This window comes from Accipiter gentilis, chromosome 22 (genome assembly GCF_929443795.1).
Source record: "Accipiter gentilis chromosome 22, bAccGen1.1, whole genome shotgun sequence".
Lineage (NCBI taxonomy): Eukaryota > Metazoa > Chordata > Aves > Accipitriformes > Accipitridae > Astur > Astur gentilis.
The window spans coordinates 3818894-3840961 of record NC_064901.1 but is presented as its reverse complement, the minus strand read 5'-3'; the positions used below and the strand labels follow the sequence as shown (position 1 = coordinate 3840961).

General features: G+C 57.9%; 2 protein-coding genes across 2 annotated transcripts in view; one reads left to right on the top strand and one right to left on the bottom strand.

Moving 5' to 3' along the window:
* Window positions 1–853: 853 nt before the first annotated feature.
* On the top strand, window positions 854–2984 carry NPC2 (NPC intracellular cholesterol transporter 2). The gene is made up of 4 exons (XM_049825643.1): window positions 854–984; window positions 1066–1173; window positions 1411–1583; window positions 2201–2984. Exons 1-4 carry the CDS (start codon window positions 900–902, stop codon window positions 2285–2287), a joined length of 453 nt encoding a protein of 150 aa, XP_049681600.1. The 5' UTR covers window positions 854–899; the 3' UTR covers window positions 2288–2984.
* Window positions 2985–3651: 667 nt separating this feature from the next.
* LTBP2 (latent transforming growth factor beta binding protein 2) overlaps window positions 3652–22068 on the bottom strand; it is a 76004-nt gene continuing 57587 nt past the window's right edge. Inside the window, exons 15-36 of the mRNA XM_049826000.1 lie at window positions 21448–21487; window positions 20965–21060; window positions 19779–19904; window positions 19454–19582; window positions 18915–19034; window positions 17848–17967; window positions 17516–17638; window positions 17193–17318; window positions 14610–14732; window positions 14180–14305; window positions 13960–14082; window positions 13599–13730; window positions 12265–12390; window positions 11339–11482; window positions 10873–11064; window positions 10670–10750; window positions 9910–10038; window positions 9522–9662; window positions 9109–9276; window positions 8295–8570; window positions 7914–8063; window positions 3652–4557 (exon numbers count right to left, since the gene is read on the bottom strand). Of these exons, the coding sequence (XP_049681957.1) occupies window positions 4391–4557; window positions 7914–8063; window positions 8295–8570; window positions 9109–9276; window positions 9522–9662; window positions 9910–10038; window positions 10670–10750; window positions 10873–11064; window positions 11339–11482; window positions 12265–12390; window positions 13599–13730; window positions 13960–14082; window positions 14180–14305; window positions 14610–14732; window positions 17193–17318; window positions 17516–17638; window positions 17848–17967; window positions 18915–19034; window positions 19454–19582; window positions 19779–19904; window positions 20965–21060; window positions 21448–21487 (2958 nt within the window). The 3' untranslated portion in view covers window positions 3652–4390. The remainder of the gene's footprint in view (window positions 4558–7913; window positions 8064–8294; window positions 8571–9108; window positions 9277–9521; window positions 9663–9909; window positions 10039–10669; window positions 10751–10872; window positions 11065–11338; window positions 11483–12264; window positions 12391–13598; window positions 13731–13959; window positions 14083–14179; window positions 14306–14609; window positions 14733–17192; window positions 17319–17515; window positions 17639–17847; window positions 17968–18914; window positions 19035–19453; window positions 19583–19778; window positions 19905–20964; window positions 21061–21447; window positions 21488–22068) is intronic.

Genomic DNA, 22068 nt, shown 5'->3' with positions numbered 1-22068 from the left:
GTGTCAGCTCTGTTCCTACCAAATCAGCACTCGTGTGCCTTTCTCTCCATTGTGTTCCTGACATGACCCCAGTAAGGGTAACACTTGCTACCATGCGAAATTGGTGAACAGCTGTCAACTTTAGCTTGGGTCAAATGCTTTCTGAAGTGTTTTAATTGTCCCCTGGTTTGTCTCACATCCACAGCATAAAGCCCTGGGAGTCTCCGGTGTTTCACAAGTTTGAGAAGCAGCGCTAACTTGTACGCAGTCTCTGCACGGCAGCAGCCGTGCCAATTACTTCGTAGATGTAACTCTCGGCACTCGCGTTGCACGGGCAGCTTTGAACGTGCAGAACATGATGTATGGAGTTAAGTAACAAGTAAGGCCATAGGCCGGTCTACTACGCTAGCTTCTTCATGTTTATTTTTTCCCCTCTCAGCAGAGGCAGTGAAAGAGCTTCCCAGCCCATCGCACTGGCTGTACGCGAGCGTGTCCTCCAGCCGCTGCCCTTTAGCACTGAATGCGCCAGTACAGCCCAGGAGTGGGGATTTCCAGGCTGTCTGTCTGTCCAAGCGCTGTAGTTCCATCACAGTACACCCCCCACCCCCCCGTCCTCTCCTCTCCTGTAGCGGAGGAGCCACGGCGGTGTATCCGCTGCCCTTTTCCAGGCTGCAGCCTCGGCCACCGCACCGGGGGCGGCACTGGAGCGCGGTCCAGCCTCACCCAGCTCCACGGAAACCTCCCGGGGGGGGGGGGGGGGGGGCGGGGCGCGGTGGCCCCGGCCGACCCCCCGCCCCCGGCCCGGCCCCGCGGGCGGGGCGCGCCCCAGCTGACCGGCGGGCGGGGCCGCCGCGCTCATGTGACCCCGCGGAGGAGCCGCCGCCGCCGTTCACGCTGCTGCCGCCGCAGCCGCCGCCGCCATGGTGCCGTCCCCGCTCGCCTTGCTGCTGGCGCTGGGCGCCGCCGCCACCGCCCTGGCTGAGCCCCTCCGCTTCGTCGACTGCGGTGAGTGGCTCCGGCCGGCCGCGGGGCGAGGGGGCGGTCAGCAGGCGGAGAAGGCCCGGTAAGCCCGGCTCTTCCTTGCAGGTTCCAAAGACGGCAGCATCCAAGAGGTGAACGTGAGCCCCTGCCCCACGCAGCCCTGCCTGCTCCACAAGGGGACATCCTACAGCATCAACGTCACCTTCGCCAGCAGTAAGTATCGCTTCCCCAGCTGGGGTGCCGGGGGGCGGCGATCGCCTCTGTCCCGCTGCTTGGAGAGGAGTGGTGAAGGGTGGCCGGAGAGGGGTCTGGGTGGGAAGAAGTGGCCGGGGAGGAAGAGTGTCCCTTAGTCGCGTTCTTGCAGCCTTCAGGGTACGTGGAGGGGAGGGTGTAAGGTAGAAATGTGTTCCCTGCTCCGGTGCCACACTCGTGCTTCTCCGTGTTCTGCAGAGATCGAGAGCCAGGGCAGCAAAGCGAGGGTGTATGGTGAGATGCTGCATGTGGACATACCCTTTCCCATTCCTGAGCCTGACGGATGCAAGTCCGGGATCCAGTGCCCCATTCAGAAGGGCCATTCCTACAGCTACCTGAATAAACTCCCTGTGAAGACCGAGTACCCCAGTGTAAGTAAGCAGGCAGCTGGTCTGCTCCTCAGAGCTACCATCATTCCTGGGACAGTCCCACCACCTGCCTTTAAGGAAGGACACCTTGTCCTGTGGAGGGGAGGGAAGAGGTTAGAAGACTCCTCAGACTATCTGGTAGCACTTCTGCTGTGAGTATGACCCTGTCTCAACTTCCCACTTTGGGACAGACCCAGCAGAGGAAGCAGCCCGGCTCCAGCTGTTGAGAAGTGGCTTCAGCTGTCCAAGTATGCCTCCTTACAAAGCCTGCTGCATTCAGCCAAATGCTCCCAAACTGGGGGTGCTCGATTCCAGGGTGTAGTTCAGCTGGGAGGCTGCAGGGTGTTTCCATTCTGCTTATTCAGAGTGGAGATCCAAGTGCAGTGTCTGGAGGTCTCCTGTGTCACGCAACAGAACTCTCCATCCATGTAAGATACTCCAGGAGTCACTGCATGAGCATGGCTCACCTACTGCCGTGGGGGCGATGCCCTAGCGCTATCCGCTTTGTGCAGAACTCCCAGGACCTCCTTGGTCCACACAAGTGACAACTCCCCTCCCTATGTCCTTGCCTTAAAGTCTCCTGAACACTCTATTTCCCTCTGCTCTTCTCTCTTTTTCAGATTAAACTGATTGTGAAGTGGGAGCTGGTTGATGACCAGGACCAGATGTTGTTCTGCTGGAAGATACCAGTGCAGATCACCAGCTGAGGAGCCCTGACATTAGTAGGGCTTGGGGAGGGGAAAAACAGAAGACAACACAGGCCAAATTATTTTATATAATAAGCATTTCTTACTGCTTCCTTCAGAGCTCTGCAGCCTCTGAGCAGCCAGTACTGTGTTCCTGCACGGTCAGCCACAGGCAGAGGGCTCTTACTCTGTTTAGAGTCCCCTGGGGTGTTCTCACAGCAGCTCAAGGGGGAGGAGTGACTGAGCATCATCCTCCACCTGCTCTGTGGAGGTGCTTTAGTTGATTGAAATGGAGCCGTCTGTCCTCACAAAGGAATTTCTCTGCGATGAACCTGGCTAGTGTCTGAGCTGCTAACTGGTAACCCCTTCAGTGCCTCTTGTAGAATGCTGGCTGCATCCACCCTCCTGCACTTCTGCTCTGTCGCAATCAGGATGCCCCTGGGACTTGCATTTGCCATCCATGCAGCTGAAGGAGAGGGAAGGAGGGGAGACTCCCTGAGCTGGCAGCCTGCTCTGTCCTGGGCCCCTACTCAAGCTGGCAGGACTGCAGCTGGGAAAACTTCCTTTTTGTGGATGCAAAGCCAAATGGCATTTGATGTCTCTGCAGGGATGATTCTTTCTCTAACCAATGGTTTGCACTACTACTAATTTGGAGCTGCTGGGAGCTCCTGAACCTCTTTTTATAACTTTCCTTTTAATAAAGGCTAGACAAAATCTGCTTGTGTTGTCTTCTGTGAGTGGAGAGGAGCAGGAGGAAAAGCAGAGTGGTAGGCATCTAGTTGGGGGTGGGCTGGTCTTACTTCTCAGCTGAAGGCATGGATGGAGGTGGTTGCTGGCCTGACTGTAGGTGACCTGCAAACGGCCAGCCATATCTGCTCCTGGCTGCCAGGGTGTCCAGTTGGTGATGTCTGGCTGTGCTCCTGCCTTGCTGGCCCTGTGCCGGCCTGAAATTGTGCAAAGGCTCCCTGAGGAGGTGGTGGTGTATAACATGGCCTTGCTTGCTGCAGCACAGGTAAAGCCATTTCTAGTGAGGGCTCTGGGGCTGGAAAAGCAGCTCCCAGACCTGCCCAAGAACCAACTGCAGAAACCTACATGCTCTTATGCATAAAGCGCAGCCCCCTTGTGTGTGAACAGTTACAACTGCTGTGCTGTCTGTGGGGGCTGAAGTTGGCTCCTGGGACAGGCACTGGGCTGGGGAGATAAGCAAGTATTTGGCCTGGCAAGGGTCTCTGCTCAGGAGCAGGAGGAGGCTGGGTGCCAGTGTGAGAGAGGTAAGAATTGGCTTACGAGAGTGGGGTGGCATTGCCAGGCTGGACCCACAGGGAGGATGTGGCTCATGTCCCCTGGCAGAGGCAAAACTAGCACAGTTCGGATCAGCCCCAGTGTCTTGAGCCACAGAGGCCCAAAATAAATGTTTTATTTAACAACATGAGAGAAGTTTCCAGCAGACTCGGTTAAAAATAAAGGTCACCAACAGCTTTACAGAAAGGAAGCTGGACCTGCCTTCCCCTCTCACTGCCCAGCCGGTGTGGGGCATGAAGGCAAAGTGCAGGGCTGAGGAATGCACCTGGGCTGGCTGCAGGGAGAGCTGGCCCTGGAGCCCCTCCGGCCTCTCCCCTGCACCCCGAGGTTAGACAGTAGCTTTAGAAAGCTGGGGTTGACACCCCCCCCCCCCCCCCCCCCCAAAGCTCTGGCCTAGGGGCTGGATGCTTCACAAGAAGCTGGCCAGCACCCATGGTGTGGGTGAGGCTTGTCGCTAGGTCAGTGCAGCAGTGGTGGGGAGATGAAGCCCCCTTCTTGGCAGGGCAAGAGGGGGACGCTGGGGCTGTGTGGCAGGGGAAGGTGTCATGTGAGCCTCCACAGCACGGGGTGATGTGCCGGGTGCTGGCGTCCAGGGTGGACTCTGCTGCGGCAGGGGCTGGCAGGGTGGAGGGGGGTGCAGAGGCTGGGAGCTCAGCCCTGGCCTGTACAGAGAGGTGGTGGGGAAGTTGTGCGCTTCGGAGGGGAAGAAGCGAAGAGCCTCGAAGCACCCGCAGCCCCGGGGGGCCTTTCTCCATGCTCCCAGGTCCCGGGTGCCAGAGCCACGCACTGGACGGGGGCACCCTCACTGCCGCTCCCCTAGAGCTACGCTGCTGCTGGGCTCTGGGCTGTTTGGGGCACGCAGTGGTGGGGCTGGGCGAGGGCCACATAGCCCGGTGAGCAGTGGCAGCGGTAGGAGCCCTCAGTGTTTTCACAGGTGCCACCCCGGCACAGGGGCTCAGGGCCGCCCACCTCCTCGCACTCGTTGATGTCTGCAAGGAGAAGGATGGGGGTGAGCCAGTGGCAGAGTGAGCAGTCCCAGCCTGCAGCCAAGATCTCCTTGTGCCCCTGCCACTCCCTCCCAGCCCTCCCCCACAGGTGCCCTATGTCCCTCCCCTCCAGGGTGCCCACCGTGGCCCCACCAGCCTCCCACACCCCTCAGCACATCCACAGAGCCCCCTCAGTCCCCAAGGGTGACATCCCCAGCATTTGGCATCGCCCAGCACAGGAAGGAGCACCCCCGCACCCCCAGCAGTGCACGCCGGATAAGGGCCCCCCCATGCTCTGCAGCTGGTGACACCCTCGGGTTAGCAGTTTCATGCTAATAAGTTGTGCTAGCATAAGATCTGGGAGAAAGGCCACCTTCAGCCTTGGAAAACACCCTTTCCTGATCTGACAAGGCCAAGAAGGCAGATGATGGTGGCCCTGAGAGGCTGATTATCACCTCCAGGACCAGAACACAGAGGGACCTCACACTGCACAAACAAGGGCTTGTTTTATTAACCTGCAAACTGTGCCAAAGGGCTCACTTAGCTGGCTCGCCGCTGGGCTACAGCATGTATGCGAGCCCTACAGCGGCCACCCCACTGCGACGAGTCTGCTCTGCTAAATGCACTTCCCTGGACAAGTCTGCCCAAGCTACCCCAACTTGTGGTGGGGCCACCAGCTAGGCAGAGCATCGCTGTGCACCCCAGAGTCCTTGTTTGCACCCACAGGACCTCCAGAGCCCAAATCCTCACCTGCCAAGGCAGGTCCAAGCCCTCTGACCACAAACTCCAGCCTCAACCACCCCCCAGATCAGCAGGGAGGAGTGAAGAGCAGCTGATGGGTTCAGCTGCCCACCCAAGGGAGAGTGAAGGCCCCCAACAGTGACCGACAGACCCCCAGGAGGACTGAAGAGCTCTGCCACCCTGGGGACCTCGGGTTATCTGTAGCACAGGTGGAGGGGGCCATCTGGCAAAGAAAGGGAAGTGCAACCCCTGGGAGGGAGGCTAGAAGCAAAACCTCCAGGCACCGTGGGAGGAAGCACAGCAGTCACGGGATGGAGGAAGAAGAGCGGGGAAGTGTGAGATGAGAGAGCTTGGGGATCAAGGCAGCCTTCATATACAGCCAAAGCAATGGCTGAACAGGCTAAATCTCAGGACCAGAACATCGCCATGGATGGGACGGGCTTGCTCAGAAGCCCAAGGAGGAGATGTTAGGCAGCACATCAGGGGAGATGTGCTCTGCAGCCTGGAAAGTGGGGGGAGGCAGCCTTGCTGGGGCTCCAGGGAAAGGTAAAAGGGGGAAAAGCAGGCAGGCTGCTCTGGCTGTGGACCACTAAATTGAGAGAAGTAAAACAAGGCTACTTTAGCCCAGAGGCACCCGAAAGCCAGAAGTAGCAGAGTAGTGCCAGCAGTGTGCACCAAGCCCTGGAGCCTGCCCACTCAGGCAGGGCTGGGGGCAGGCAGCCCATCTTGCCGGACAAGGGCAAGCTAGCCCCATAGGGAGGCAAGAGGGGAAGCACTGCAGCCGCTACAGGAGTACTCCAGAGGCCTGAAGTCAGCAAGGTAAAAACATGGGGATGACTAAGCACCACGTAGGAGAACTGAAGGAGGGGTGGGGGGTGGGGTGTGGGGCAGGGGATGGACGGGACAGGCTCCAGTGTAAAATGAGTGCTAATTAGTCCAGGACAAGAAAAGAAACAAGCAAAGGCTCCATAAATATGTTAGCAGGAAACAATGGGGAATGTTGGTCTGGTCCTTATCGGCAGAGGAAACAAAAGCCAGCCAAGCTGGCTGGAGCAGCTAATGTGGGCTTTGTTCCAGTCATCATAAAAATGCTTGTGGTAACCAGACAGGGTGCAGACCATGTTTGAAGTGTTTAAATGAGGGTGCAGGACTACAGGGAGGGAAAGGCCACACTGTGATGGAGAGGTTCGACAATTGGCTAGATAAAGCAGTTACGTTCATATTGCTAAAGGCTTGCTGCAATTCATCTTCACATACTTAATGCTCCTGCAGTCCCTGAAAAGTTGGCAGTTCTCTCCGAGATGGAGGGTAAAGGAGGTCTCAGAGACCCAAGGAAAGGTAAATTTGGTAACTACCTTGAAAAACAGAGAAGGAAGAATCCAGAATTACAGACTGGTCATCCCCATTTCCTTAAGCAGACCAGGTTTGTCAGTGATTAGGTCACAACCCTCCAAAGGATATCAGGGTCATTAAATAGCTGATGCAGATCCCTTAAGGCCTGATTACGTTAATCCAATCTGGTTCCCTTCGCTGACCTGATAACTGGTCTGTCAGATAAGGGAGAAGTGGTGGATATGATGTGCCTTGGCCACAGTGAAGATTTCAACACACTCTCACATGACACTCAAGCAGACAGAGAAAATACAGGCTAGGTAAAAATGCGGCAATTGCACAATGGGCTGCAAAGCTGCACTCCAAAGGTAATTAGCAATACCTGGCTGTTACAATAAAAGCCATTTAAGCAGCGGTCTGCCCTGACCCCTAGTCCATCCAGATGTTGTCATTAAGGTGGATGAAGGAAGAATCCCCATGCTTATAAAATCTATCTGTGTGATGCCACACTGCAAGCACTTTGCAGTGTTCAGACTCATTCTGATCAAGCAGAGAAGCGGTCCAAAATCAACCAGACAAAATTCACCGAAGGAAAATGCAAAGCACTGTGGCCAAAGAAAGGGAAACAGTGCACAAATGCAGAACAGGGAGTAAAAGCTCAGGCAGCCATTCTGCCCAGCAGCATTTGGGGAGAGAGAGAGACCACAGGTTCTGTATGAAGCTGCATGATTGTGTCATGCAACAAAGATGCTGGGAGCTGCAGTAAGTGCCGTGCCTAAGGAAAAGGAGAGTCTGCATCTGCTCTGTTGAGCCCCCCCGGGGCCTCAGCTGGCTTGGGGAAGCTGCACGGTGAAAAGGATGGAGACATGGCATAGGGATGTGGAGGAAATGCAGAGAGAAGCTTTAGAGACTGTGCCTCATAGGGCAGGGTGGAAAGTGAGGAGTTTCATCAGGGCAATGGCAAACGTAGAGGAAATTGATCAGGGATAGAGTAACAGTGGCTGGTGATAATACAAGAGCGTTATGCAAAGGGAGCCATCAGGGGCTCCCCGTGACGCCCAGGGGTGCCCTAGCTGCCAGCAGAAAGTGGCCGGCTGAACCTCCAGGAAGGTCGTCCCGGGTCTATGGGAAGGAAGCGCTGGGAAGAGCCGGGACTCCTCCGCCAGCTGTCCCGGCCAGCACCGCCAGAGAGCGGCAGCCGGCAAGGAACGCGGAGGCCCGGCTGCCCGCACAGCCCCGGCCTCACCGCCCGGCAGCCCCCGGGGCTGGCCCCGGCCGCCACTCACCCACGCAGGCCATGCGGGTCATGTCCAGCTGGAAGCCGTCAAAGCAGTCGCAGGTGTAGCCCTCCCGGACGCGCACGCAGCGCCCGTTCTCGCAGCCGTTGAGGATCCCGCACTCCTCAGCCTGCAGCCCCTCAAAGCCCTCGTAGAGACCTGGAGGGCGGCAAGGTGGTGTCAGACCAGGGCGATCCTCCACCCAGCTGCGGAGGGGACTTGGGGGGCACGCAGCGAGATGGTGCCGGTGGAGCCAGGACCGACTCAGAGCTGCCAGGAGCAGAGCTTGCTCCAAGCCTGGAGCCCCCTGGCTGGGGTGGGAGCTGCCAGGCAGCCCCCATGGGCACAGGCTGGGAGGGAAGGCACCTCTCTCTGTCTCCCAGTACTCACCAGTTTGGCTGGGCAGGTAGCGGGGCGGGGACCGCCCTGGGCCGTGGTGGAGAGGTCTGCCGTGATACTCGCTGTTGGGCTCCCTCCGAGGGAAACCAGCATCGGGGTTTCCATACTCAGACTCCAGGTAGTTGTAGTAGGGGCCCATATCAGGGCTGGGAAGGCCATAGTGGGGGTCTTCCAAGCCTGGTGCGTACTCATACCTAGGTCTTTCTCGGAGCTCAGCCCCTCTCTCACTGTCTTCACTGGCCCCATTACACAGGAAAGCAAAATCAGCTGCAAGCAGTGAGAGAAAAGGGTCAGCACCTGGCTCAAGAGAGATAGGTCCACTGTGCCCAGAGAGGGTAGATCCACACCAGGCCAGCAGAGCCAGGCCTGCTGGGCTCAATGGGCTCCAAAGCTGCAGCTCTGTAGTTTGCTGATGGGATCCTGTCTTTGAGAAGACCAGCTCCTCTCTGGGGCCACCAAGTTCTTGAGCAGCAAGAAGCCTAGTTCCCAATGTGCTCCCATCCCCGGCTGCCACTGCCTCACCTCTCCCAAGTTAAGCAGGAGCAGCGGGATGCACAGAGCAGCTCTCCCCTCAAACACCTTGGACTCATTGCAAACCAGTTTCAGGTACATCCTACCCACTGGTGCAGCTCAGTCCTGGAGAAGTGGTGGGTTCACCCACTCCTTGTGCTGGCTTTGTCAATGTAGACAACAAGAGGAACCCTTGCTGCAGTCATATGTGGCTGACCCTGTGTGACGTGACCGCTGGCAGCCCAGCCCGTCCCCACTTCTGCCAGGGGATGCTTGCCCACACCGCCCTGCTCACCGGAGGACCTGTGCGGACAGAGCGCACAGTTCTGGCCCCAGGCTTCACCAAGCCGGCAGCAGCACTCGGTGTACGTGGTCTGCTCGCCATGCAGCAGGTCTTGGCAGATGTAGTCGGCAACAGTCTGCCAGCAGACATCCAGGTGGATTTCATACTCCTCCAAGGCATCTGTCAGTGACACAAGCAAAGGATGCCATGAAGATCATCCAGAAGAGTGCTACCCTACCTTGTCCTGAGAGGGATGACCATGTGCTCCAGCTCCTGCCCCCCCTGCCCTGGCTGCATACTGTGCTGCTGCTGGCACACCTCAGCTGCTGACACCGAGCCCCCACCCCCTGCTCCCTGCTGGGAGACCCAGCTGTGGGGCAGGATGTGCAGGGCAAAGGTGTGCTGCGGCGGGGGCTCAGGCTCACCTGCCCTGCTGGAGAGGTTCACACACCGATTGCCAGTGGCATCCAGCACAAGAGGGAGGCTGCAGAAGCAGTGGTAGGAGCCGTCCGTGTTCAGACACTCGCCATTGATGCAGTACACTTCGTTCTGACACTCGTCCTGGTCTACCCATACACAAGGACAGAGCAAAGTTTCAGGCTGGCAGACATGAGCAATGTGACCCTTTCCCTGCCCAAATGGGGACCTCAGGGGCTCCTTCCACCTCCTCTCTCGTTCCCCGGGAGGGTCCCAGGAAGCCTGTTGTCCAGACCTGGCCCTGTAGCCTGGGCAGCAGCGACAACTCTGGGTGCAGCAGCACGTCTGTCCCTCTGTGCGCAGTGCGGTGCCTGCTGCACTTTGAGACCATCTTACCAACACACTCAAGCCTGCTGGAGTCATAGAAGTAGCCCGTACGGCAGAAGCACTTGTAGCCCGGCACCGTGTTCAAACACTGTCCGTTGCGGCAGAACTCGGAGCCAAATATCTCACACTCGTCCATGTCTGAGGGAGGGATGGAGGGAGGGAGAGAGCATCTCAGGGAGCAGAGCCGTGGAAGCAAGGCGGGCTGGGTGTTGTACCTGCAGAAAGCCAGCACGGCACCTTGGCCTGGATCACTGGCAGGTCCCCAAGTGAGCCCCCCCCCGCCTCTCCCACCGGCCCCATGCCTGAGAGCAGAGGGGGAAGCACACACAGGCAGAGCAGGGCGAGGGATGGTGGGGAACAGAATACTTTCACAAATAGGAAATTCATGTGTGTTTCTGGAAGGTTGAGAACACAAGCCCCTGGAGATGAAGTGCCAAAGACTGAGCCAGCCAGCCACTGGGAGATCTGAGCAGTAACTGGAAGGGTTTTGTCTTACTAGACCCCATCCCTGATTCAAAATGGGCATGGGAGAATTGTACGAAGAAAGAATCACTGCCAGCAGTGAGGCAGGACTGGAAGAAGGGCCACTTCCAGCTCGGTGATACTGGCAATCTGGGATTTCTCTGGATGGAGGAAAGCAGCAGCAGGGTGTTAGCATCCCCCACCACAGCCCCAGGGAGATATTTCTGTGGATGCATCTCCATGCAGGGCTTTGCACAGCACCCTCCCTCTTCCCCCTGGGAGAAATGAGAGAAAACAGTGCTAGTACCTGTGAAAGAGACTTTTCCTGAGAGCAGATCTTCCTGGGGAACATAGCCCTTCCCGAGAGGGCAGATCTCTTGGTACTCCACTGGCAAGGAAGCAGATGCCAAGGGGAGATGGGAAGAAAAGAAACGGCTTGTTAGTGCAACCAAGGTGGAACTGGCAGGCAGAGCACTGGCCTTGCCTGGTGTCGAGGGGCCAGAGTCCTACCTGTGCCTGGGATGGGGCAGGGGTAAGTCTCACAGTTGTCACCCCAGGCTGCCCCCACAGTACAGCAGCACTCTTCCTTGGTGATGTTCTTGGCCAGGACACTGTCACACAGGCGAACATCACTAATGTGGTAGTAGCACTGCTTGCGCTCTGCATTGTCAGAGAGGTGGGCTGCGTGTGTCTCGGGGCCCTCTAGAAGACAGCAGAGCAGGGACGGGATGGGGTCCTTGGCACCCCAACGCAGCATCCCACACCTAGGAGGTCCCAGAGCACACCCATCACTGGCAGCATGGCCTTCCCAGGTCCCCACTTTCAGGCTCCTCAGCTCTCCCCAGACAAAAGCTTGCCCATGCCTGTGTGGGCTTGTACAGCCCTGGTAGCCCCTCAGCTTTATCTCACCCCAGCCAGGGCTACCACGCTCCTGCTCTAGCTGCCATCCATGCTTCTGTCCTAGCTGCCTACTCACCCATGGCTGCTCGGGGCTGGCACTGCCCTGCCTCTGTGTCGTACTCCTCGTGGTCGCTGGGGCAGAGGCACAGGAAGGATCCCTCCACGTTCTCGCAAAGCGCAGTCCCGCACACAGCGACCATCAGCTCACACTCGTTCACATCTGCAAAGCAAGTGGCAGCGGTGGGGAGCGGAAGCCCTGCCTCTGCATGGGCAGCCTGTGCATGGTCTGCAGCATGGGGTCACCCTTCAGCAGGGAGATGGAAGCTGCTAGGGACAAGCTGAGAGCTCTGTTCACACCATGGCTCAGCACAAGTCTGGCAAGAGCTTCCTGCCCTGCTCTCAGTGGATTCAAGGAGCCTGAACTCCAGCTTGCAGTTAGTCACTGGATCACAGGATCGTCCAGGTTTGAAGGGACCGCTGGAGGTATGTAGCACAACCCCTGCTCAAAGCAGGGTCAGTTATGGGATCCCACCAGGATGCTCAGGGCTTTGTCTTGTTGGGTCTTTAAAACCTCTAAGGCAGGCAACTGCACAGCCATCTTAGGCATCTGTTCCACTGCCTGCCTGTCTTCATGGTGAAAACATTTTTTCTTGTATTACACCCTGCCTGTTCTCTCCAGGCACTCATTAAAGTACCTGCCTAGCACCTTCAGTCCCTCCAGCCCCTGAGCACCTCCTTTCCACCTGCACAGAGAAGGGCTCCATGTTCACTGGGAGCTGCTCACTTTTTTATAGAGCCCTGCTCCTTTGCAGTCCTAAGGATCTGCCGTGCTAAGGGGAGGATTTTTGCCTCCACGAGCTGCCCTGTCCATGTCTGGGATTCTCCACGTGCGGATGCAGTCCCTGCCCGTGCTCTGGGAGCTGTCACACAGTGGGGACACCAGCCTGGCATCTGCTGATGGTTCTCCCTCACTGACTGGCAGAGTGATCACGGGAGACTCACCAACACAGTAGTGCCCAGAGGGCGAGCTCTCATAGCCACGGTCGCAGAGGCAGCGGAAGGAGCCATCTGAGTTCTCGCAGAAGCCATGGCTCCCACACAGCGTCTCGTTGGCACACTCATCTATATCTGCAGCAGAGCGGAGAGCAGGAATTGCCCCAGACCCCACCTCTTCCAATAGACCCCCCCGTGTCCAGGCCCTTCTGCTCTGACCCCAAGACCTGGGGATGGGGCAGGCATTCCCCTGATGTGAAGGACTGTGTCTGGCTGCCCCACTCACTCCCCTGCTATGAGTGCACATGTTAAGAGATGCTTCCTGCAACATCAAGAGCTGCAAAGAGGCCACGTGGATAGAGCAACAGGAGCAAAGTGGGAATGGGAAATGGATGTGAAGCGTGGGAGGTGGCTGGCACGGGTGACTGAGGGTAGCACAGGTCCCTGCAGAGGCATAAAGGGACACAGACCCTACAGGCTCACATCAGCAGGAGATACAAGGGTGCAACTGAAGGGTATGGGGCAAGAGCAGAAAGATCTAGTATGATACCCTCCTGTCCCATTCTTCTTGACCTGGTCTTTCTCCAACTGCCATAGTGCCAGGGAGTAATCTCTGCCTTGCCCCAGCCTGGTGGGGTTGGACAGTCACAACTGGGTCCTCTGCCTACAGAGGGCAGGTTTACAGCCCTGCTGGCTGCATCCCGCTCCCCTCCTACTGCTGGATGGGAGAGATTTCCCTGGAGCAGCCAGAGCAGCTGCATGCCCCCAGCCCGCTGCTCCCAAGGCCAGGAGTAGCTCCACATGCTAAATCTGAGTCTTGGAGCAGCCCAGAGCCCAGAGGCTGGCAGCAGCTCCTCCTTGCTGCAGCCTTCCCTGAGCCGGGGGGAGCCTCAAAAACTGTAGAAAGCCCTTTGCTCTTTCCTCTTTGCTGGAGCCTGAACTCCAAACCCAGAGTCCCCAGCCTAGCACACAGTGGTACCAGCAGCCTTTGACCTCACCCAGCCCTGCCAGGCAGGTGACTGGCACAGGCAGCAGCCCCAGCAAACACAGCCTACAGGGAGCTGTGGTCCAGCCCCAAGCCTGGAATGGCTGTAACCTGCCCAGGACTCTCCCCAAGCGGAAAGCAGCACAATGCAGTGTCTGTTCCAGATGCCAGGAAGAGAGAAGTCTAGACACAAGCAGGCAGCTCAGCCAAGAAAACAAACTCTCAGCATTATCTGCCTCTCCACCAGCCACACGTTTCCTCCTCCTCCTCCTTCTCCCCCGCGCCCCTGGCAGAGATGTCCCACAGCCACCCTGTCACTGCCAGGAGGAGGGACAGGGACACCCAGGGCCATACTCACCGATGCAGTCACCCAAGGGGGTCCAGTGGAAGCCAGGCTGGCAGCCCATAATACAACGGTAGGAGCCCAGGCTGTTCTGGCACCGCCACGTGCCGCAGATGGCATCCCCGTATTCTTTACACTCATCCACGTCTGCAGGAAGAAGGGCAAGGGGATGAGGATGGTCAGATGGGGACCCTGCTTGCTCACTGCAGCACGTGGGTCAAGTTCAGCTGGCCAGAGGCCCTAAGCCGTTGCTAGTCCTCCTTACAAGTCACCAGCAACTTTGGGTGCTGGAAGCAGAACTGCCCTCCCCCCTGCACTGGCTGCATCTATCCCCCCAAGTCCCAGGGGGCTAATCTCCCCAACCACGAGCTCTCACCCACGCAGTCATCAGTCTCCTGTGAGTGTTTGAACCCATTTTCACACAGACACCTGTAGGAGCCTTCTGTGTTCAGGCACTGGCCCTGTGAGCACCGGGACTTGTCTGTGCATTCATCCACATCTGCAAAATCAGGCCAAAATCATCAACCTGGACCTCACAGCAGGGGAGGGAACAGAGGGCAGGACCAAAGGTATGTCACCGCCATCCTCCAGCTCACCTTGGCAGCTGACTCCACCAGCCGTGTTCGAGAAGCCAGGAGCACAAATGCAGAAGTAGGATCCATGACTGTTGAGACACTCACCACTGGGGCTGCAGATCTCGCTGTTCAGACACTCATTCACATCTGCAGAGGGAGCAGAGTCAGGGCCACGCACCCAGCCCTGGGGGACACCCTTCACCAAAGCCACATGGATTCCCTCTCCCCAGTCTCTTATAGGCAGCTCTTGCAGTGCTCATGGCCCCTTGCTTTTCTTGCCATGGAGACAGAGATCTTCCCTGTCCGTGGTAATCCTGCATTTGGCTACAACCTTATGGATGTGCCATGCATGGTGGCATCACCTGCCCTTTCTCCCTACTGAGAAAGAAGGGGGATCCATAGGGAGGCTCTATGTCCTGGACCCAGAGGACTGCAGGGATGGGGTTTGTACCTTCGCACATGGTGCCGTTAATGAGCTCGAAGCCAGTCTGGCAGTGGCACTCGTAGGAGCCCGGGGTGTTCCTGCACTCTCCCCCCAGGCACTGAACAGCAGGGTCCTCACACTCATCGGTATCTGCCAAGCAGAAGGGCACATCACAGAGTGAGGCCTCAGCTCTTGCTGCCACTGGAGAAGATCCCCACCCAGGGAAGCCATCACGCAGCTGTTGGCCTGCAAGGTGGGTTTGAGCTGCCCTCCCAGACCGCCCCATCACACCGAGATGAGGGCAGAGACTCCCTGTTACTGGGGCGTGAGGAGTCAGCTCACACCCTTTACTCCCCTCCATCATGGGGACCAAGATAAACTGGATCCCAGCACCAAGTCAGTGGTGCCCAGTGACAGGACCAGAGGCAATGAGCACAAACTGAAACACTGGAGGTCCTGTCTGAACATCAGGAAACACTTTTTCACTGTGAGGGTTACTGAGCACTGGCACAGGTTGCCCAAAGGGGTCGTGGAGTCTCCCCCCTTGGAGATATTCAAAAGCCATCTGGATGTGGTCCTGGGCAACTGGGTCTAGGTGGCCCTGCTTGAGCAGGGGGATTGGACAAGATGATCTCCAGAGCTCCCTTCCAACCTCAGCCATTCTGTGATTCTGTGAGGACAGGGATACTGCTAACCCCAGTGTCCACCTCCGGCAGAGCTCTGCACTGGGTACCACAACCACCAAGAGGCCAGTGCAGAGCCACAGTTGCTGACAAACCCTCTCTCCAGCCAAACTCACAAAGAGCAAACATCAGGAAAGTAAGCCGGCACCAGCCATACCTTATGCGGCAATGCTTTCCTGCCTGCCAGACTTGCCTACAATGTCCTCCTGGCAAAGCTGGCCGGGGGCCTACATCAGCTCTTACCCAGCTGCAGAGCTCCCCACAAACCCTCTCCCACCCAAGTTCCACAGGCCTTGGACAGAGCCTGCTGGCACTCTGAGGATTTTGCTCACAGCAGAGGAGAGAGGGGTAGCTTCCCTCTGACAGAGGGCTGCGAGATGCCAGGAGACTGCCGCTGCCTGCAGGCCCATGAGGTAGGGGGGAAGCACTGGAGGGCACTGCTAATCAGAAGGATGGGTTGGTGTGCAGGCGGCAGAAGACTTGCTAGTAGAGAAGGTCCTGCTCTACTCTTCTCCCCTGCCAGGAGCTAAAGTCCTGAGACTGGCACAGGGCAGGGACCTCCTCTTCCCCTTTGCAGAGCACTGAGCGTGCCAGAAGCATAAATGAACATTGCTCCCTACTGCCTCAGGGCAGGATTCCCAGCTGTTCAGTCTCAAAGGGTTGCAAGTAGCAATATTCTTGAATCTTTCTGGAGATGAACCATAACCTAGTTTATTTATCACAAAACTATCATGAAACCCTTATCATTTTTCAAATATGAAACCCAGATCCACAGACAAGGCCACCAGCCAAGGCAGGGAAGAACATGCCATCCTGCTGTCTGGTCAGTATGACCCAAACAGTATCGAACCCTGATAAGGTGCCCTTGTGACAGGGCTGGGGCAAGGTGGCTGAGAAGGGGCTCACATGGAGTCTTGGGAAAGGGGGAGAGCAGATGGAAGTGATCAAACCATGGTTCTTCCATTGTACCCAAAAATCAGTTGGAAAATAAGCTCATTTCACACTGGCTTTTTCAGACACTAAAACAGAGGAGAATAGAAGGAGGAGAGCCTCCCTCTTCTCCCCCATTGGAGGCCCCCATGCAGGGGGCTGTTCTGAGAGTCATATCAAAGGCAAGATCTGTTTGCCAGCTATGTGGAGGCTGTAGAGCTCTGCAGTGCTCCAGAGAGAAATTTACAGCACATGGCCAATCTTTAAACAAATACCTTTGCCAGCTCTGCCCCCTCCGTTCCCTTGCCCCAAAGAGGGAATTTGCCTCAAGCCATCTCAAGCCCAGGACATCCCCTGGGGGCAACCACCAGGGAGGGAATTTCCATGCCTGCGCTGGGGGAGTCAGGCTGGGGTGGAGTGCTCTCATGTCTCAGCAATGCAACCAACATAGATCGATGCTGGTGTTAACTGCCATGCATACCTGGCACAGCAGAGCCCTTGAACTAAGCTTTCCTTTTTAAACATGTCCAAGTTACATTAGGGGCTGGGGAAAAATGATGAAACGTGGGCGCTCACAGTCTCTCCACTGGCTGTGGACCCAAGGTTTCTCCCTCTGTTGAGGACCTACATTTGGGGCATGTGCTCCCAGGCACATGGTTCTGAACTGAACCACACACAACTCCTCTGCCCATGTTTCCAGGCCTCCTGTACTTCGCTGGCCTTTGTCAGCATCCCCCAGGCCATCATTAGTCCAGGAGTCTCATCAGTGAATCCTTCCCCCCCCATCCCCTTCCTGCGTGAGGAAGACCACCTTCCTGCTGCTCTAGGTGACATCTGCTTGCAGCCCCCCATGCTCTCTGCTGATCAGAGCTAAAGAGCTGGAGAAGGATCCCAAGGCTAAAGGAAGTCCCCAGGCCCCACCAGTAACCCAGCTATTGCAATGTCTCTTCCCTCATTCCCTCCAGCACCCGCTCCTCTGTCCCTGGGAAAGGGATACCTTCACACATGCTGCCATCTCTGGAGACGGTGTAGCCAGCGTCACAAGCTGTGCAGGAGTAGGAGCCCTCCGTGTTGAGGCAGAGTCCGGAGGGACAGGCAGCCTGGGCCGTGCACTCATCGATGTCTGCATAAGCACATGAGGGAGAGCAGGATGAGTGGGAAGGATGCAGAGTAACTATGACCGGGGCAGATGTGTTGAGAGAACTAGCCAACATGGTGGCCAGGACTCAGGCAGAGCCAAGCGCTCAGGAAGAGCCTAGGGAAACCTCTGGATTGGGTGCATGACACTTCAGAGGGTCTGGACCCACAGCCCCCTGGTACCTTGGCAGCTCTTCCCATCAGTTGCCACCTCATAGCCCTGGTAGCAGGAACAGCGGAAGGAGCCGTCCAGGTTGACACACCGTCCATGAGCACAAGTCCCCTCCACAAGGCACTCGTCCACGTCTGCATGACACAGCAGAGACCAACATGGCATGGGAGGATGCTCAGGACCGTCCCCACCACCCAAGCCATGAGGGTGCTGCGCCCTGGCCACGCAGGCTGGCTGCCCGCAGGAGAAGGGTGCTGCCTGTGCCCCTGCTCCTTCTGAGAGTTGCAGGGAGCACTTCTGTGGGGGGTGAGGGTGCTGCCCAGAGACAGCCCAAGCTCCTCACCAATACATCTCCCATTCCTGGGCCGGTAGCCATCTCCACAGCTGACACACTTGTAGGATCCCAGCGTATTGACACACTTCCCACTGCGGCAAGGGCTGGGATCCACGCACTCGTTGACATCTGCCAAGAAACACACTCCTTTCAGGCTCCCAAAGGTGAAAAGTGCAGCCTTCTCCAGGATGTCCCTGCCAGCTGGATCCTCAGACTCCCCCTCAGGGGGACAGTGATGCCCAAGAGGAAGTGAGACAAGTTTGCCAGGTCTTGGGCAACACTTCTTATAGTCCCACTTACCACTCAGGATCCTACACCCACACCTGAGGGCTGACATAATCCAGCAGCAAAAGTTACTGCCGCAGGGTGTTGCCAAGGCCAGGAATGTGCATGGGCAGAGAAAGGGATCAGAGAACATCTGTGCAGGGCTGTTTCACCTGGGACCTTCATAACTATGATTAGGATGCAGCCTCCAGCTCAGCAAGTCCTTAAGGCAAGTGCCTTCTGGAGGCCATGCAGGGGGAGCAGTATTCTGTGCATGCCCCATTTCTCATACTGCCTCCTAAAATAGTCTCCCACTCTCTGTTGGAGATGACCTACTGAGAAAGTGGGATCTTTGATCAGGCACATTGTATGTTCACAAGGTCAAATGCTCTCAAGGGCCCAGGTCATGCCATGTGAGTGGGATGCTGTGGGGACAGGTGGCCTGAGTCTCTGCAGCCTGCTCTCCCTGCAGTCCACTTGCCAGCATGAGGGTTTGGTGACAGAGGAAAAGTGGCAGGAAAATGGATGGGCAACTCCGCCCAGAATGGGAACCTGGCATGGACTGGTCGTGGGGGGATCTCTCTGGGGAGGTGGGAGAGGATCTTGGGAGAACTCCCCTCTCTGCCCAGGAAAGCCTGTCCCTCCTGCAGGCAGAGAAGAGGACAGACAGCCCTCAGGGAGAGTACAGGGCAGACAGATGTGGGGGGGTCCTTCCTCCCTTCCAGGAGACATGGAGTGGTGAGGAAAGAAGGTGTTCAGCCATGCACAGGGTGCGTAGGAGAGGCAGGGGAACAGGGAGCAGCAAGCTTCACCTTCACACTGTCCTCTGGGACCCATGGCAAAGCCCTCCTTGCACTCGCAGCGGTAGGAGCCGGGGGTGTTGATGCATCGCTGTCCCCAGCAGGTAGAGGGCTGCTCACACTCATCTCGATCTGGCAACAGACAGGGAGACAGTCCTTAAGTCTTCCCCTCCAGCATGTGGAAGGCTGGGTGCAGGAGAGGAGCTGCTCCACCTGCAGCGCTCTGCCTAGGGGACCCATGCCCAGGCTCTCCTCCATCCCCCATCTGTCTTAGCACCCCCTTTGCCATGAAGCAGTGATCAGGGCTGGCATCGCAAGCTCCTGCCCAGATCATCATGGGCAAGGTCCTGTCCCTGAGCAAGCAGGAGAGGGTGGTCCCCATGGATCACGCTGTCTGTGGGCAGGCCTGCGGGGAGGGAGGGTGCACAGGTGTGCATGTGTGTGTGCACTGTGTACATGAGTGCTTGTGTGTGTGCACAGGCATGAGAGAGCATGAAGGTGGCAGGCAACCCGAGGAGGTGGCAACCCTGTGCCAGGCGGACACTACTTACCCTCACAGCTCTGCTTGCCTTCTGAAACAGCCAGGATGTACCCAGAGTAGCAGAGGCACAAATAAGAGCCCACGCTATTGATGCAGCGACCTTTTCCAGCACAAGGATCTTTCAGGCACTCATCTTCATCTGTGTGCAGGCAAGGAAGGAAGACAGGCAGTCACCACCTGCAGCTGCCTGCCAGACCCCTGCCAGACCCTTGCCAGCCCTGCAATTGCAGCAAGTGGGTAGGGGCTCAGCAGAGCTGCCAGAAAACCTTCCCCCAGGACCCTGAAGGACCAAATGGCCCATTGAAGCCCGGCAGGCAGAGGAGGTGCCGACCTACCAATGCAGTGGAGGCGGCTGGGGTCCAAGGTATAGCCGGGGTGGCACAAGCATCTGTATCCCTCCGGGGTAAGCACGCAAGCGCCGGCTCCGCAGGAGAGGGGTGAAGAGGCACAGCTGCCGACCCCTGGGAGGGGAGAGCATGGGGTTGGGGGCAGCACCGAAAGGGTGCACCGAGTCTAGCATCTGCCTTGTTTCCCCAGCACCACTGGGAGGGAGGCTGCTTTTCCCCTTCTTAGAGAGCGATGCTGAGCTCTATGTCTTCAGGCAGCCTGCACCCACAGGGCCGCAGGGAGGACACAGCAGACCCTGCCACCTCCTCCGCCCTGAGCCCAGCTGGGATGCCGCAGTCCCCTGCACTGCTCACCTGTGCCCCAGCCCCACAAAAGGGTGGTGAGGAAGCCTGCCAGCCCCATGCCTTGGAGAAGGACTGGCAGCAGAGCCTGGCACCTGTAAGGGGGCTCCTTTTGGGGTGACAGCAGGGCTCCCCCCACCGCCACCCTGCTAAGCGGGGCGCAGGCAGCAGTGGGGGGGCAGCGGGGCACGGCACACCCCTCGGCACTGAGCCAGCCAGGGAGGCCAACCCAACCCCAAACAAAAGGCTATTGAGGAAGATGCATTCCTCAGCAAGGTGCCTCCGCCAGGCCTGCTCCCCAAGGTGCTCCAGCCCCCAGCGGAGGGCAGGGGCCTCGCTCCCAGACACTTAAGCAACCCTGGAACAACAGTGCCCTTGTTTCCAGCGCTGTAAACAAGCCGCCCCGGGAGCCACATGCCTCCCCTTGCGCTCCCCCTTCCCGATGAGTCAGCTTGAGCCGCGGGAGAACGGGGCCAAAGCCACCGGAGCAGGCGCGTGATCCCTCTCGCCTGGCAGCCACTGCTGTGCCGGGCAAGTCAGCTGCAGGTGGGGAAGGATCCAGAAAGCCAAACATTTTGCTCCCCGTACAGGATCACCCTCGTGCCTCCCCACGGCCAGCCAGCTTTCCCTGGCTGGCAGCACCCGGGACCAGGCTGGGACAACACCCCAAGGCAGTAGGGCAGGGACTTTTCTTTGGGAAGTCAAGGGAAGCACGTGGGATGACAAGCAGGCTGGGGAAGAGAGAGAGCCCCTGGGCTGAGCTTAGGGCATAATTTCCCCATAGTGCTAGGCAGAGAGAGAAGGGAAATCTCTGAGAGCGGTGGACACACACCTGAGCCCTGCGCTGGCATCTGTGTTGGAGCAGCAGCATCCCAGGTGGTGGTGGAGCCAGGCTGGGGACGACTGCGCCAGGACTCATCTTCCTCTGCTGAGGAAGAAGAGAGGTGAGGTCCAGACCCCAATCCCAGGCAGAGGTGCCCACCCAAGGTTTACCCGTGCTGGGTGTCCCCACATCCACAGCCCCGAGAGAGCATATGGAAAGGGACCACAGGGTGGCTGCAGCAACCTCATCATCTTGTTATTTAACACAGCCTGCTCCACCTCCCCGCATCCCTATGGCCCCACGTCAGCCACCCCAGTGTGGCGTTGGTCCCCCACACTGTCCCGCAACCAGCCCAGCCAGGAGCCCGTCCTCCCCAGCACCAGGGGCTGTGGTGCAGACGAGGCAGCTCCCAGCCTTCCCACTCTCCTCCCTCCTCGCTGCCCCGTCCTCTTCCCCATGACCACCCTGCCCTCCCGCCAGCCGGGCGCTCACCTCTGCGTGTGGCGGGCTCTGCGGTGGCATCAGCAGCGCCCTGAGGGACAGACACATAGGACTGCCTCTATTCCTGTGCATGTAGCTGGGATGCAGCATCCCTGAGACATTTTCCCACCCACCTCTTGGCTCCTCTTTCTCCCCAAGACACCATCCTGGGAGGAGAAGCTCCACATCTGGGTGCAGCTGGCAGGGCCTCTCTGTCCTAAGCACATCATCTTGAGCAAAATAGCTCCTGGCCATGCCCGGGGGGCTGCCCACAGAGGGGCCGTGCCAGCATGCTGTGCAGGTGACACCCAGGGCACTGCTACTGGGCAGATACCTCCACAAGATGGCCAGGAAGGGCATCCAGGCATGATAAATACTGCCACTGTCACTGGCAGCTCTGGAGGGCTGAGGACAGCCACTGCTCCAACCTGCCTCAAGAGCACTACCTACTAGAAGGGTGCTTGGTGCTAGACGCTCTTCCTCAACATCCCCTCCTGGCAAACCCATGGCTGCCAAAGGAGGTGTTGGAGCACAACCTGGGTCTCTGCTCCAAGGATCTTTCCACAATGGATGAAGGAAACAGATGGCTGAGCAATATACATCCCAGACTAGCTCTGCTTCAGATTTGGAAGC